Source organism: Sapajus apella, unplaced genomic scaffold, assembly GCF_009761245.1.
Source record: "Sapajus apella isolate SASKATOON/1434 unplaced genomic scaffold, GSC_monkey_1.0 scaffold47, whole genome shotgun sequence".
NCBI lineage: Eukaryota > Metazoa > Chordata > Mammalia > Primates > Cebidae > Sapajus > Sapajus apella.
This window is the reverse complement of record NW_022436987.1, coordinates 8,232,249-8,248,363: the sequence shown is the minus strand read 5'-3', so window position 1 is coordinate 8,248,363 and position 16,115 is coordinate 8,232,249. Positions and strand designations below refer to the sequence as shown.

Genomic DNA, 16,115 nt, shown 5'->3' with positions numbered 1-16,115 from the left:
TGAAACCCTGCCTCTACTAAAAATAGAAAAATTAGCCAGGCATGGTAGTGGGTGCCTCTAGTCCCAAGTACCTGGGAGGCTAAGCCAGGAGAATCACTTGAACCTGGGAGGCAGAGGTTGCAGCCAGCCGAGATTGTGCCACTGCACTCCAGCCTGGGTGAGAGCAAGACCCTGTCTCGAAAAAAAAAAAACCATCTTAAATGTAACACCTAAAAAGTTCCAATTATCAAGTTTGGTGGACACCTTCAAAAGGATGAAAGCTGCAACCTCCTTTACTGTTCTTCATATTATCACTCACAACACATACTTCATTTCATTCTTAACAACATACACTTCTGCAGATAAAAAAGGTGACCCACACTTTCATTTTCTTTATTTTCCATTGATACCGTATGAATACAAAGTTTCTAGAAAGCTACAAAATGTCTACCACTTTATCAAGAAGGCATCAAAATGTGTCACTTTGCAAAGACATGAAAACACCTGCAGGAACTGACACAAAAATAGCATTTTTAGAGTGATGAAATAATTGCACTTAACTGTCATGGATATTAAAGTTATCACACATATGTACCGCAAAAGCTAGAATACATTTTTTTTTTTTTACAAAGCACTTTATAAAAAAATTCTCTGCACACAAATCCTATAATTTTCATATAACTATCATACTAAAGATAAATTCACTTTAAAGCCAACACTTAGAACATTTTAAAACAAAAAGGTACCAGTACCTAAACACAGACATTAACAAATACAAGAATACTGTACTGCCAAGAGGTTTAATCAAATGCCTTTTGAAAGTTTCTGCAAATAGGTTAAGAAAACGTGTGTGAGAATTTGCCCACGCCCACCCCCATCTCTCCAATCTACCCAAGAGGAACCCAGTTACCCGAAGGCAGGTTCCATAGCCCACTCCCAGCAGCAGTACAATATCAAAGGAACCACTGACCAGATGAAACGCCTACGTCACAAGCCCATTTTATACACGTGACACAGACACACAGACTGAGAGAATCCCATTAAGTCATTTAGAATGTGAACAAACACACGTGGCAAAAACCAATTTACGTAAAATTTAAGTGTATTATTGAAGTAAAGGCTATTCAGGTTTCTTTCTTAAATGTTACAAAAAATTTTTTTGTCATTTTCAGGCACGTACTGTTTTTGTTTTTACTTTTTTTTTCCTTGTCTGCAGTCATGAGCCTATTGAAAAAGGCCTACAGAAGTAAATCTTTCAAGGAGGTAACAGGGAGATGTTTTTTGTTTCTTGAAGGAAGTGCAGTTGATACCTAATTTACACAGTGAAACTAATGACAGAAAATGACTAATGAAAAAAATCAGACTGGTTTCTAATTGATTAACACCTAGATCTGTCAGCCTCTCTTAGAGAAGGGGGAAGGAGAAACAATCTCATCATGGAAGGCAGACAAAAGAGTCAACCTGAGAGAGGTGGAATCTAATGGAATCTGACCCCATTTAATGATGAGCGAGAGGAAACATAAAAGCCATCTCCAATACTAACACGATGTAGAGTGTGGCATGTGAGTGACTCAATGCAAATTCAGAGTAAAAGAAATTACTTAGGCATAGGAAGTAGGACAATAAATACAAATGTTTCATCTTATTTAACGGTGCATGACTTCAGTGAAACTACCCTTTGCAATGCAATAAATTTTAAACACAAACCTTCATTCTTAACGATATAAGCAACGACTTTATGAGGGAGAACTATTGTCAAACAAAGCACAGTAACAGTTGAAAAGAGAAGCGGGAAAACAGCATTTGACTAATTTCTTCCACACTGTGGTGTAGTGCAGGCAGGGAGGAGCTGAGAATTTAAGCAGCTGACTCTAACTTAAGTTCAGTACATTTTCATTTGATAGTTTTTGTTTGCACAAATTTCTATAAATACTCACAACTTGGAGTGGATAGGAATCACTCCTAAAATTTCAGAGCCCAGAGAGGATATTCTTAAAGACACCAGATAGAGACAGACAGAACATATGTATTAGGAGTTTAGAGGCTAATTTTCAAAGATGTCTGATGTTATTTTTACATTTATATTAGCAAAGAAAAATCTTTTTTTCCTGGCTTCGTTTTGGCTGGTGTTTGGCCTTCTTGTCCTTTTCACTCCTCTTCCTCACCTCTAACAGTTTTCCCAATTTCTGCAAGGTTTGGATAAAAGCCAACAAGGACTTTAAAGAGTTGTCCTTGAAAATGCCAAATTGTGAATGGTGCTCTTTGGAAGTTTCTCGTAGCACATTCATACACGATACTCGGAGTCAATATGTTTGCCCTAAGAAGACTTCAATTGTAACAACCCTAACTCATTTTTGTTTTGTTCTGCACTGTCTTCTCAGTTTGAGCCTTCCAACTTTCAAAATGGTATCATTGTGTAAACCAGATAAGTGCGCACTGTCATTTGAATGGAAAAGAAAGTCTCCACAGAGACTGAACATGAAACAAGGAGAAGGAGAAAGCTGTAATATCTGTCCACCGGCCGAGATTCTGTCGTTTGTGCGGAAGTCCCCTCATCTGGACGCAGGGCTGGGTGACAAGGTGAAATGACACACTGGGTCATCGGCACACACAAACACAACAGTTTCTGGGGTCCTTCCGCTGCAGCGTGCTATGGATGGTGGGGGGTCCCCACTGGCAGACAGACTAGCAGCAGGCGGGGACCACGTCGTGCTCTTGTGAACAGAGGCCTGTGGTTGGTTACTCATCCCGGTAAACCAAAGGCATTACGGTGATCTCAAAATATTTTTGGTCTCTCTACAAATTATCGTTATTATGGCAGCACTTTTCTAAGCTGGAATCTCAAACCAAAGGCACTTTCATGCTAGAGTGCAGAAGATTCACAAATAGCTAAGTATTTGGTCATGAATTTAAAAGGCAACATTAAAAAGTACAATTTGCTTTTCATAGTAAACTATGAAGTTGCAACCTTTTGTTTTGGTATATACATTTGAGAGTGTGGTGAAAGAACTGACTTGTGCCCAGTTTCAGATTTTAGACCAAGTAGTCAGTTTCCTATAAACTGGAGAAAAAAATGGGCTTAAAAAACATAAAATGAAGACAATTTTTGCTTGTTTTGTTTCTAATATTGGGCCAATTAGTAAGTGAACATTAGCAATCAGTGTAAGAAAAGGCTGGCGGCATGACTAAGGTATTACTAAGGCACTGCTTACGGGAACGCTTTGGCAGCTCTGAATTGAAAACTTCCTACAAAAGTAACAGTAGTAAGAGAAATGCTTCCAGCTTACAAAAGGGCCCGCAGTTCCGAGGCAGCCTTTTGCACTGCATACCCTACATGCAACATCTTGAAGATTTAAGGCTTTTCAGAAATGCCATGTGCAGGGCTTTGCCACAGAAACATCAACATAATAAAGAAATAAGCAATGCAGACATATCCTCCTAATGTCACAGGTGTGAACACCGACAAACAGAATTAGTTCTACCCTTCGTTAGTTCAGGTATAGTGTACCAGAGCATACACAAAATTACACAAATTAATATGTACCTGATTTGTAAAGTTGACTGTCATCTCGTATGATTTAAATAATTTATAGTTGCACAAAAACAACTGCTAAAGCCACCACAGTACTGAAACCTTAAGAAGACTTGGGTTTAAAAGTCATTCAGGGACTTTTGACACCAAGTACTTGGAACGGGGGCTGTTTTTTGGCTGGTCTGAGTGCAGGACTTTGCTGCTAGGATGCTTACCAAATAGAAATTTGACTCAGAGCCTGTGGCCGGGGAATTGTCCTCAGGAAGTAAAACGGCTCACCAGCTTTCCTGCCTGTGTAGATGCCTCAGATAGCAACGGTGGGACAGGACAGTCTGGCGTGGGAAGCAGCATTGGTGAGGCTGTGCTCTGGCACAGGGGGATCCTGAATCTCCGTCTCTCCTAAGCTGACCTGCCCACACATTCTGAGGGACTGTTTAAGCTTAGAGCACCAAAGAATAGCAGCCTCCCCCAGGAGAGGCCAAGGATCAAAGTGGCAGGAACCCTAGACAAGTCTCACCCTTTTCTGTCACTAACCAGCTGGGTGACTCTGGACATGTCACCTCCCCTCTGGCTCTCAACGTTCTCATCGACAAAACGAAGGAAGGTAGGCTGTGCTCTCTTTCAGCTCAAGAGAGAAAAGTTCTCTAAGCCCTCGTCTGGTGTGAATCCCTCCATCTTCCACCTCTAAAGGTGAAATGTTCCAGAGATTTCAATACATTTACAAAACAGCAATGATTTTAAGGCAGAAACTAGAAGAAGCCCAGAGGAAATATGTTGAAATAAGTAAAGGTTTGATAATGATACCCATGAGAAACAAGGAAAATTGCTGAGACTTTTTTTTTTAACCCCAGTAAACTAAGGAATGAAGCTGACCTGCTGTTTCCAACTTCCCCAGGGCTGAGTGAAAGAGTACTCGTAGGGAGAGAGAAATTGTTGTGAAACAGAAGTTTTGAAACAGGAAGAAACGTAGATACAATGTCACTTAATAATCCTACCTGCCTCTTGGTGACGTGAAACAAGGCTCTGGGAGAGATGGTTTCACGGGGTAAAATGGAAGGAAAACAATTTCAAATGTGGTCACTGTGACCTGTAAGATCTTGGGCAGGAGGTCTCGCCTGGGGATCATTTTGTACCTGATGGGATATTTGGCAATGTCTGGAGACACGCTGGGTTGTGAAACCTGGGGGAAGAGGTGCTAGAGGTGCTACTGGGTAGAAGCCAGGGATATTAGTAAATCTCCCATAATGCACAGGACAGCTCTGCAGAACAAAGAATTGCCCAGTCCACAATGTCAGTGCTGTCAAGGTTAAGAAACCTTGGACATGCTGGGGTTCCAGGACATGTGTGAGGAAGTCCTGGTTTTATTCTCAGCCTCTAGGATGCAAATGAATAACGACAGACCAGAGCCCCGTTTGACAGCTTCCCCGTTTAGGCTGTGGAAAACTGGCCCCCAAACGGCAGTGAAAGCACAAGATGGCCATGAAGCAAGCCTGGCACCAGAGGGTCTCGAGGAGATAGAGCACCTGGAGGAGCAGTGAGACAGGGCTCTGGGAAGGCTTCTTTAGAAAGCTTTTACAACAAAAGGAGACTGCCCTACAGAATGAAGGACAAAAGACAGACTCCGATTAGATGTTGTGATGCCAATCGCATCCAAGGGTCTAATCTGGGAGAGACAAAGAGAAGCCCACCGGGGTGACTGGACCAGTGGTTAAGACAGAAAATATCTGTCCTGGAGAAAGCTTTAGAAGAACAAGATAAGAAATAAACTTTTAAAAATCTTTAGATGTTGTTAAGAGCAAGGAGGAAAACTTCAAGGTCAATCATAGAAATCCAGAAAACTCAACTGCAAAGGCATATTCTGAGCACGAGGATGCAGGGCGTAAAGCACCACGGGGCCCAGCTGACTCTGTGAGGTCAGCAGAATGGGCTGTGTCCATGTCTGCACCAAGAGAGTTGTCCTTGGGTCCCAATATTTTTGTGCTTTGAAAAGTAAATCCCAAGAGCCTGTCTGGCTGCACTGAAAAGTCCCATTCCTGGGTAGAATATGAACCAGTTATCTCTCCCACTGAAGTTCTAGGATGGCTTGGCAAACCTCTGTACTTGCCCAGTCATATACTCCTGGGTCCTGGGAGAGGATGGGGCTTCCCTTAAGGAAAGATGCAGGATATAAGAGCAAAAGAAACATCCCTAAGAGGGATGTTCAACAAGTCATCCTTGCAAATGTGATGACTGTGAAAGGGGATACCTGGGGCAATCCTTCACAGGGCAGCCTGGAATCAGAGAACCAACAGTGTCTCTTTATGACAGGCAGAGTAGCACTATCCAACTGGGTTACAGAAGAACAGGCATTCCAAATGGGGACAATTTTGCACTTTTTCCTCTGGTCTTCCCAATGACCAGGGATGCATTTGGGAGAGGTCAGGCTTAGTCAGTGTTGTGGTGTTTCCCATGAGCCAGCTGAACATCTTGTTCGGGACCACAGATGTTGACTGTTGTATTAACACAAGCAGGGTCAATGCAGGTGTTAAGACAGGGAAGGGGGCGTGTAAGTTACTTGGTTGTGGCAGAACTAAGTTTTTTATTTTCTAGCTTGGTGGAAAAATCTTGACATGTTTTAGAAACTACGAAACTTATTTCATGTTCTATTGTGTTCATATATTCCTACCACTTATGAAAACCTATTTCTTTGGGAAGTTGGAGGGATACTCCCTGTTCTCTCCCCAGTGAAACACTTACGGAAATAACTCAAAACATCCAGGCCACATCTAACCAACTCTGTCTGGGCAATGCTCTGGAATACTTAGATTGGAAAGTTGAATCTCTCCTGGAAAGAGAATCTCCCAAATGAGCCTATTATTTGAAAAAAATCAGAGAGAGGTAGCTGGGCCTCTAAGTCAAACAAGAACTGTAACTTACTGAAAGATGCTAAGGAAATGAATGTTCTTAGAGAGGATGTATTTAAGTCTACAGACACAGATTGAGATATACATACATATCAGCACCTAGCAAACTGAGTGACACTAAACAAGTGTTCACTAAATGTGTTGAGTAACTATATGTGCATGTGTGTATATGTATACACATACGTATACACAGGCCTCTAGTTACAGCAGGTTAATATGCATATTGGGTCACTAGAAATAAAGAATGTATCCACAGGCTAGAGAGGATGCTTAGTTTTCTGCGGAGCAGAGATGCTAAAACTGATGAGCCTTTTACTTGTCTGTTTGATTAAATTTTCTCCCAGCCACAGAATTCTCTATACTTTGCATCTCAAAGTGCAGTATTCATGCCAATTTAAAAATTTTGTTATTAAAATTCAGTGGTTCAAATATTTACTCAGCATAATAAAAAATTTGGTTGTCCATATAAAATATAACTGCACACACAAGACTATAAACATTGTAAGTTTAGATTTTTTTCAGTATGTATCTACTTATTGCAAAAAGAGCCATCTTTTCTTTTTCATTAAATAATCATCACATTAGTACAATACAATTTTATATTTTTAAATATACTATATATGTTAAGGATAAGGGGTGAAGTTTTCTTCCTTTGTAATACCTGTTCAAGAGTTTAATGGATTAGGAGATTAGTGTTAACCTTGAGGAAAAAAGTACAAATCTGTCTCATTAGGACACTTCTACCAAGCATTTCTTAAGGCTATAGTTTAACATTTGGTTTCAAAAAGAAAAAAAAAAGGTTTCATTTAAAAAATAATTTAGTGAATTACATTCTTTCATAACTTCCACCCTAATTAGTTACAAAGATAAGTCTAAAGATTCTTAGTTTTGTGTACTAATTTACATTTATATTTAAAGATTAATTTTACTTGTATCTTAAAACAAGAATTTTACGTTGGAAAAAAAGAGAACTAAATACATTTGTATAAAGGCTGTAAATGTCCCATGGCAAATGCTCTGTCTCAATATTTTCTACCACAATTAGAAACAGGGCTCTGCAGAGAGAGACTTGGGTTGTTCAGGTTCACCTTTCCCGAGGAACTGTGGGCTGCACATTTGAAGAACATACAGAAACAACTCAATTTCTCTTTTTACAACTGTACCAGAACTTCACAGCTACCATGATAGTATGAACACATGAAAAAATGACTTCACTCAAACAGGATTTAGAAAAGCTGGGGTGACCTCGGGGCCAGGGCACCACCCTGTGTGGTGAGGTTTACGGTCAGTCATTCGATAATGGAGAGAGAGTGTGTGTGTGTGTGTGCACATATGTGTGTGTGTATATACAGATATCTATATATATAAATAACCATGTTCAGTCCTTTACAAGCCTGTAAATATGATGTTGTGCTCCATGTTCACTATTTGAAACTTCAAACACACAGGCCATGCAGAGGAGAGTTTCTTGCGTATCCCTGTTTGTTACCACCTGTTAAAATAAAAAAAGGTATATAATTCCACACCAATGAAAACACACTCCATCTGTGCAGGCCGACCATGACTTAACTGGAGAAGAATGAGTCTTAAGTCCAACAGAGATTTACTCAGCCTCACTCTGTGTCCTCAAACAGATTCAGAACACCACAAGTATGACCTGAAGCCCATCTAAACTTGCCTATCATAAGTAAGAAATACCTTCTAGATAGGGTCTCACTCATAATCTATGACCGAGAAAAGATCACAATAATTAGTGCAGTTTGTGTTTTTGTTTTTTAGGGGGCTACAACAAAGATAATTCTCTTTAATTCTGTCCCACAAGCCAATCATTTATTCTAGGAAATTGTCTTAATTTTTATCTGAATTTTTAAATTGAAGAGTAATTAATTCCAGTCCCTACCTAAAAAATATAGGAAACCGTCTTATTTTTTATCTGAATTTTTATATTAAAAAGTAATAATTCCAGTCCCTACCTAAAGAATAAAGTCTTGCAGTACATATATTTATGGGCTACAGTGTGATGATAGATGCATATATTGTGGAACAATTATATCAGGCTAACCAACATACCAAGCACTTCACATACTTTTTCAGAACATTTAAAATCTACTCTTTTTCCTATCCTAGTCTTACACTTTTGCTAAATTTTGTTTCACAATAGCCAGTGACAGAAACTGCAGGAGGAGTGCCTTTCTCAGCACTGTATTAACCAGCAGTGCCTGGACTCAGCAAAGTATCTGCTGAATCAAGGAGCAATGGGATGGGCAGAATCCCATGGAATGACATTCTTTCCACAGACATGGGCTTTATCTTTTAAAATGTATTGTGAAATACTCATGCTTCCCCTAGAGTCTCTTGAATCCCTCTCCTTCTCCCTCAGATCTTGAGTTCTCCAGCCCAAATCATTGAGCGCCCTCCACATCAGGCAGTCCCTGACTCCTTCCTGCCCTCACTCCGATCTCAATTCTCCATGACATTCTCAGAACAACTTTCTAAGGGCAAATCTAATCAAGCACAAACACCACCAAATGCTTCAGTGACTGTTACTTTTGTGTTTGATGACGCCAGAGCATTGTTTGAATGAAAACACTTTGAACCTGAGAGCCTCATCCAGTTCATCCAGTTTGTTGTAGGCCTAATTTCCCTCTAAGTATCAGGCTGCTGCTCCTGTTTAGTTTCCCTTCCGTTAAGACATCCAAGCTTCCAGTCTCTACCTAAAAAATAAAGTCTTGCAGCACATCTCATTTCCCCATCACAGCATGCTATGCAGTCGGTAAACACACACAGGAATGTACAATTTGTTTTTCTAATGTCCATCTCATCCAGTGGAATTTAAGTTCCTAAGGAACAGGGGCCTTGTTTCGCAGCAACTAGCTTGGGGACATGGCACACAACAGTCATTTAATATTTGCTGAATAAATGAAAATTCCCATCAGAATAGCCAACATATATTGAATGCTTACTATCCATCTACTCAGTATCAAATGCTTTACACAGATTGTCTCATATGATATTATAATACCTCTAGCAAGCAGCGGGTGATCTTTGACAAGGAAGTAGCTGAGAGGTTCATTTGGTCATGGCTGCCTATTCACCATGCAGATAGCTTTCAACTGTTTCTTCCTCAGGAAGTCTTCCTCAGCTTCCACCAGAACTAGGTCAAATTCCCCTATTCTACGAATGCCCCATGTCCCTCTGCCAGGTAGCAAGAGATACAGTTTTCATTCATTTTGTGATGACTTGATGCATGCTTGCCTCCCTCCTCAGACCCCAGGATGGTGGCCCACCTGCCTAGTTCACCACAGCACCCCGGCCCCTGGCACCTAAGTATGCACCCAGGGAATGCCCCTATTCTTGTCAGTCAGATGTCTGCTTAACCACAGAGGCAACATCCCTGAGAACCCCCTACCTCATCACTCTGCACTTGACATCATTAACTTGCAATGGTTTATTTACCTGCCTCTTTTGTTCTGAAGGACCATGAGTTGCTATGTGACAGGTACTGGGTTTTATTTGCATTGTATCCCAGAAGGCGGTACTATCTCTCCATAGCTTAGCTGAATTAATTAAAATATTTCAATGATAACCTCTGAGGTAGAGAGTGCAGACTTGAGTGTTTTGTTTATAAATGAAGGTGAAACTATGGTCTGAAGACTTAAGTGACAAAGGCCGCAGAGTTAAGTCTTAAACTCAAGTCTTTTGATTTCATGACCATAAGATAATCTTGCAAAGTGTCTTTTCTATCTATTCAAGTTTTGATTTATTTCTATCACTGGTTCTGTGACCTCAGGGTGGCCTGACATTCTTTATCCATAAAATGAGAATAAAAATGACCTCACAGTTTTATATGGAGATATATAATGTAACATTTACAAAGGGTCTAGCACAGCACCTGACACTTCCACAATCTATTCAAACTTCTTGCAAGCCTTCTACAAAAGAATACACTTGGCCCCCTTTATCTGCGATTCTGCACTTGCAGATCCAATCAATCTCAGACTGAAAATATTTGGAGAGGAAAAAAGACACAATGAAAATAATATAACAATAAAAATACAAATTTTTAAAATTAGTATAGCTATTTACATACCATTTACATTGTATTTGGTATAATCTAGAGATGATTTGAAGTATAAGAGATTATTTGTATAGGTTATCTGCAAATACTACATCATTTTATATAAGGTACAATTTCTCCTGTTCAGCAATTAGATGATTTTCATAATCCAAGAGTGCTGGCTTAATTTCAGTTTTTCTAAAACTGAACTATTATTTCTATTGACAGGCATTAATTCTCCATATTAAAGAAATTCATTTAGTTGCTTAATGACACATTTTGAAATTAATCTAACCTGCTAAGTTCTCTGGATGGCTGTAAAGTCTTACGTGCCAAAGGAGCATGCATGCTCTACAGTGATGAGTTGCTTAACAATGGAGACACTTTCTTTTTTTTTTTTTTTTTTTTTTTGAGATGGAGTTTCACTCTTATTACCCAGTCTGGAGTGCAATGGCACGATCTCGGCTCACTGCAACCTCCGCCTCCCAGGTTCAGGCAATTCTCCTGCCTCAGCCTCCTGAGTAGCTGGGATTACAGGCACGCGCCACCATGCCCAGCTAATGTTTTGTATTTTTAGTAGAGACAGGGTTTCACCATGTTGACCAGAATGGTCTCGATCTCTTGACCTCGTGATCCACCCGCCTCGGCCTCCCAAAGTGCTGGGATTACAGGCTTGAGCCACCGCGCCCGGCAATGGAGACATTTTCTATGTGTCGTCAGGTGGTTTTGCCATGCAAACCAACATCATAGAGTGTACTTACTCAAACCTAGATGAGACAGCCTACTCCACACCTAGGCTACATGGATTAGCCTATTGCTCCTAGGTTACATGTCTGTATAGCATGTTACTGTACTGATTACTGTAGTCTATTATAACACAATGGTAAATATTTGTGTATGTAAACATTATCTACACATAAACTACAGGAAAAATATGGTATAAAAGGTTAAAATAAAATAGTTCACTTATATAGGGCACTTACCATGAACAGAGCTTACAGGCCTGAAATTTGTTCTAGGTGAGTCAGTGATTGAGTGATGAGTGAATGGGACAGCCTAGGCCATTACTGTATACCACTGTGAACTTTTGTACTGTACACTTAGGCTAAGCTACATTTGAAAACATAATTATTCTATATTACATGATAGCTACAACATCACTAGGTGACAGGAATTTTTCACCTCCACTGTAATCTCATGGGAACACTATCATACATGTGGTCCGTCCTTCATGTTGCTATGCAGTGCATAACTGTAGTCAGGTTCTGTGGGTAACAGGGGCTTTAATGTTTTTCCAGGACACATTTATCTTAGCTGTGCTCTCTGAGGTAGAGTTTTAGGGAGTCAGGACATGCATCCTTAGCATGCAGCAACAGAATCAGCATTAATTTTTAATAAACAGCTAAGATTCCCCACGAGAGAGGCAGGGAAGCTATTCATTCAGAAGGTATTAATTCCTGTGGCTACTTAAGATCCTCAACAGATATCACACCCACCTTCTACGCATCTGACTGCTAAGGTGATGCATCTATTCTTAAATAGCAACAGGGAGCGCCTATATGACAAGCATCTCCTACCTGCCAGTTCTGCAAACCTTTAACTGCTCAATTTTCACCAAAGGGCAATTAAAGAAAGGAATACTAATCAATATCATTAAAGAGCATGTATTCCAAACTTCCCTTGAATGTTGGTTTCTAAATTTTAGAGGGACATGGGCACATTTGTTAAGATTCTCTTCCTGGAACAAATGAAAATTATATGCAAAATTATGTTTGCCAGCTGTATGCCAATCACGTGTCTGTGAACTCTGAGAGTCCTTGCAGCTCATTTGCCAATCTCTTACAGCAATGGGTCTCAACCTGGCTGCACACTACAACTACATGCAGAGCTTAAAGAATAAACAAAAAACCAGGATGCTGGGTCCCATCTCCAGGGATTGTTTTTATTCATCTAGGGTGGGGCCTAGGCCTTTGATGTTTTAAAGCTTCCTGGATGAATCTAATATGCACAGGAATTTGTATTTTTAAACCTTACATTTTTTTTTTTTTTTTTTTACAATGGTATATAGGAGCTGGCTCCTATTGACTCATGAAAGCTATTGTTAAATATTAAATAATTTCATGAGCTGAATAGCTATTGGTAGCTTGAAATTCCCCATGGAGGGCATATTTACACCTCAGAAGTAGGCAAAATGTATGAATTATGGTTTTGGGAAATTGGAAAGAGCCTGTTTTTTTTTTTTTTTAAAGCAGACCACTGCTGATTGAAAACCACTGTCCCAATGGAACCAAAAACACCAACTAAAGAAGTCCTGCTCTGTATTCTAGTTCTTAATCCTAGAAACAAAAAGGAATAAAGTAGGCTCTCAAAGGGGTATCTGGCCACAATATAGCCTTGTTGCCCCTCTTTTGGCAAGACTGTTTCCATCAAGTTTTGTTTTGGCATTTTTCCTTTAGTTTCATCAAGTCATGTTATTTCTTTAAATGAGCCTTATGAAGCCCACTACTGCATATTTTCTGTTTTGAGGATGACATGTTCCTAACAACCTTCTGAAGTCCCCAAATAAAGGTCCCAGAAGAAACTTGTTTTAAAGTTAAGTATTAGGGGAAAACACACAGAGAACCATCTGGCATTATGGACCTTAAGCACTATTCATCCTTTCCTTTAGCTGCCCATTAAGTTTGTTTTGAGATGGGGTGTCACTATGTTGCCCAGGCTGGTCTCTAACTCCTGGGCTCAGGGGATCCTCCCAGCTTGGCCTCCCAAAGTGTTGAGATTACAGGTGTGAGCCACTGTGCTCAGCCCAGCCAGATTTTGTAGCCTAAGAAGAACACTTTCCTCCTCCTGGTCATTGCATTCCATGCATTCTAATTTCTATTTCTTTTGGTACTAAGAGCTTTCAAATATTTTCCTGTCTTAATGCATGTAACTTCTTAGAAGGCCTTGGAAGTTTGTCATGGAGTCAAAGTATGTTTGAAATACACACCTGCTGACTCAGCTTCTGCCTGATTTGCATACTATGTTGCTGCTGAGACTAAAACTTGGCTAACATTGCAATTACCTATACAATTTAAAAAAATACACATGCTTGGGTCCTATCCTCAGAGATCCTGATTGAATTGATCTAGGATGCAGCCTGAGTATCAGGATTTTAAAAAGTTCTCGAGGTTTTTCTACTCTGCAGCCAGAGATAAGAACATAGGACAATCACTTTTTATTATCTAACCGAATTCCAGTTCTGCCAACCTTAGAAACCCTAGCCAGATAAAACCCCTTCTCTTCTACAGACTTAAGCCCAAATTTTCCCCCTATGGATGCCGCAAATCCAACTGCTGACTGACCACTGGGAGCCCAATCCAACAACCTGGTCAATTCCCTTGGCCCAAGCCTGGGGCCTCCCAGGCCCACCCTCCTTACTTCCCCCATCACATCTCATGGCAGCATCTGCCCAAACAGGAAAGAGATGAAACCATTACCAATAAAATTGTGAAGTTTTCCAAAACACTGTTCATCATATATTTCTCTGGTAAGTGTTTGAGCTTGTGGATGAAGTTGATCATATATTCACACATTGGGGAGCGGTTTATTCGGTATACAAATCGGCCATTCTCAAACCTTGCATACTCCGTCTGTGAGGAAAAAAGGATTTGAGTATTTTTACACTTCTGACTCCAGAACACATGAAACAGGTATTACTGCCTACAAAAGCATTTTAGTTTTTCAACAAGAATCATCTGCTGTATGCTATACTACTTAATTTAAAAAATAATATTTCCAAATTTATTGCTATACATACAATCCATTGTTTTTCTGGAAATTAAAAAAAAAAAAAACTTAGTTGGAAAGATGATAGCTTTAAGAAGAGTTGATATAGATCTTTTTAGCAAAAAATATAACTGCCTAATGGAGATGGTTTACCTGGAGGAGCTCTGTAAGAGCAGGCCCCAGCTAGTTACAATTCTTCAAAGGAAATCTCACTTTATTATGATAAAGCCTCATAGGCTAACAACCAATACAGCTAATGTCTCTACCTTAGAAAAAACTGATTATTCTCATGGATCATGAGCCCCTGTCAGCTGTTTATGCGTTTATGAGAAAAATTAAGAAAATGAGAAAATACTAGTGTATATGCAGTTTCAAGAACTCAAAAATAAGAAACAAGGTTATCCTAGATAACCTTGGATCAAATGGAATTAAGAAGACAATTACAAACTATCTAAAGAGCAATGAAAAGGGAAATACTTTACATCAAAACTTATAAGACAAATGAAGCTGCACTTGAAGGAATCTTAATGAAGCAGCCTCATGTGTCTTCATCAAGATGAAAATTTACAGAATAAAATACACTCCTTTAAAAAAAAAAAACCCAAACCACAAAGAAACCAAAGGAAGCCAGGAAAACGAAATTAATAAAGATAAAAGCTCAAATCAATGAAATAGAAATTTAAAATGTAGACAGAATTTAAAACTGGTCCTTGAGAAAGACAAAATAAACTCTTCACACAAGTTAAAAGGAGAAAAAAGAAAAGTGGGAAAACCACAATTACAGTAGAAATTAGAAGATACATAAGAGATTATTTCACATGACGCTAAGGTGCACGCCATGTATGTACACACACACACACGGCAAAGAAAAGCCAGTGAATAGAGATGCTTTCCCAGAAAAACAGAACTTGCTAATACTGAATCAAAAAGAAGGGGAAAATATCAATAAATAGATCAGTCATTGGGGAAATGACCACAACTAACAAGTTTAGCAACTTACCATTGAAAAAAGTGGAGACCACAGGGATATAAAATTTCAGTTAGGAGAAATAAGCTCAAGAGATCTACTGTACAACATACTGACTATAGTTAATACCAAGTTACTATATTCATGAAAACTGCTAAGAGAAGATTTAAGTGTTCTCACCACAAAAACTGGTAAGCTATGTGAGGTAACATATGCTAATCAGCTCGATTTAGCCATTCTACTGTGTACACATTTTTCAAAACATGTTATACACAACATATAAAACTTTTATCAAATAAATAATTAGATGCTAAAAAAATATAAAGACCCAATAGTTTCAGGGTAAGTTTTACATTATCTTTTAAGAATAGTTATTTCCACTGTTATTCTTTTTATAAATCTAGTGTATATTCAAGACTGATATTTGGCAAAGAAATTATTGAAAAAAGTATATAGCTGGGTGTGGCAGCTCACACCTTTAATCTTAGCACTTTGGTAGGCTGAGGTGGGCAGATCGCTTGAGCCCAGGAGTTCCAGACCAGCCTGGGGCTATATGGCGAACACATTTCTACAAAACAATACAAAAAATTAGCCAGGCATGGTGGTGCCTGTAGTCCCAGCTACTCAGGAGGCTGAGGTGAGAGGATTGCTTCAGTCCAGTGAGGCCAAGGCTGCAGTGAGCCAAGATCATGCCCTCAAAAAAAAAAAGTATAGATGAATATTACTTAGGAAATGTAATGTGAAAATTCTGTGTAAAATATCAGCAAATAGAATCCAGCAACGCATCCAAAGTAGGACTGTTTCAGGAACGCTATGGTGTGTCATACACACTGAGGAAATGTATTAACTTATGTCAACAACTTGGAAGAAAATCTTCATATAGCAACAGATGCTGAAAGGCATTTGATAATG

The 16,115-nt window shown here is 39.4% G+C and overlaps 1 protein-coding gene across 10 annotated transcripts in view; it reads right to left on the bottom strand.

The window, feature by feature from the left end:
- Positions 1-351: 351 nt before the first annotated feature.
- The window catches only part of TEAD1 (TEA domain transcription factor 1), a 273,107-nt gene continuing 257,343 nt past the window's right edge, over positions 352-16,115 (bottom strand). For all 10 annotated transcript variants that reach the window (XM_032240798.1, XM_032240796.1, XM_032240799.1 and 7 more), the window contains 2 exons: positions 13,948-14,100; positions 352-7,906 (listed from right to left, as the gene is read on the bottom strand). In XM_032240798.1, the coding sequence (XP_032096689.1) occupies positions 7,793-7,906; positions 13,948-14,100 (267 nt within the window). In that variant the 3' untranslated portion in view covers positions 352-7,792. The remainder of the gene's footprint in view (positions 7,907-13,947; positions 14,101-16,115) is intronic.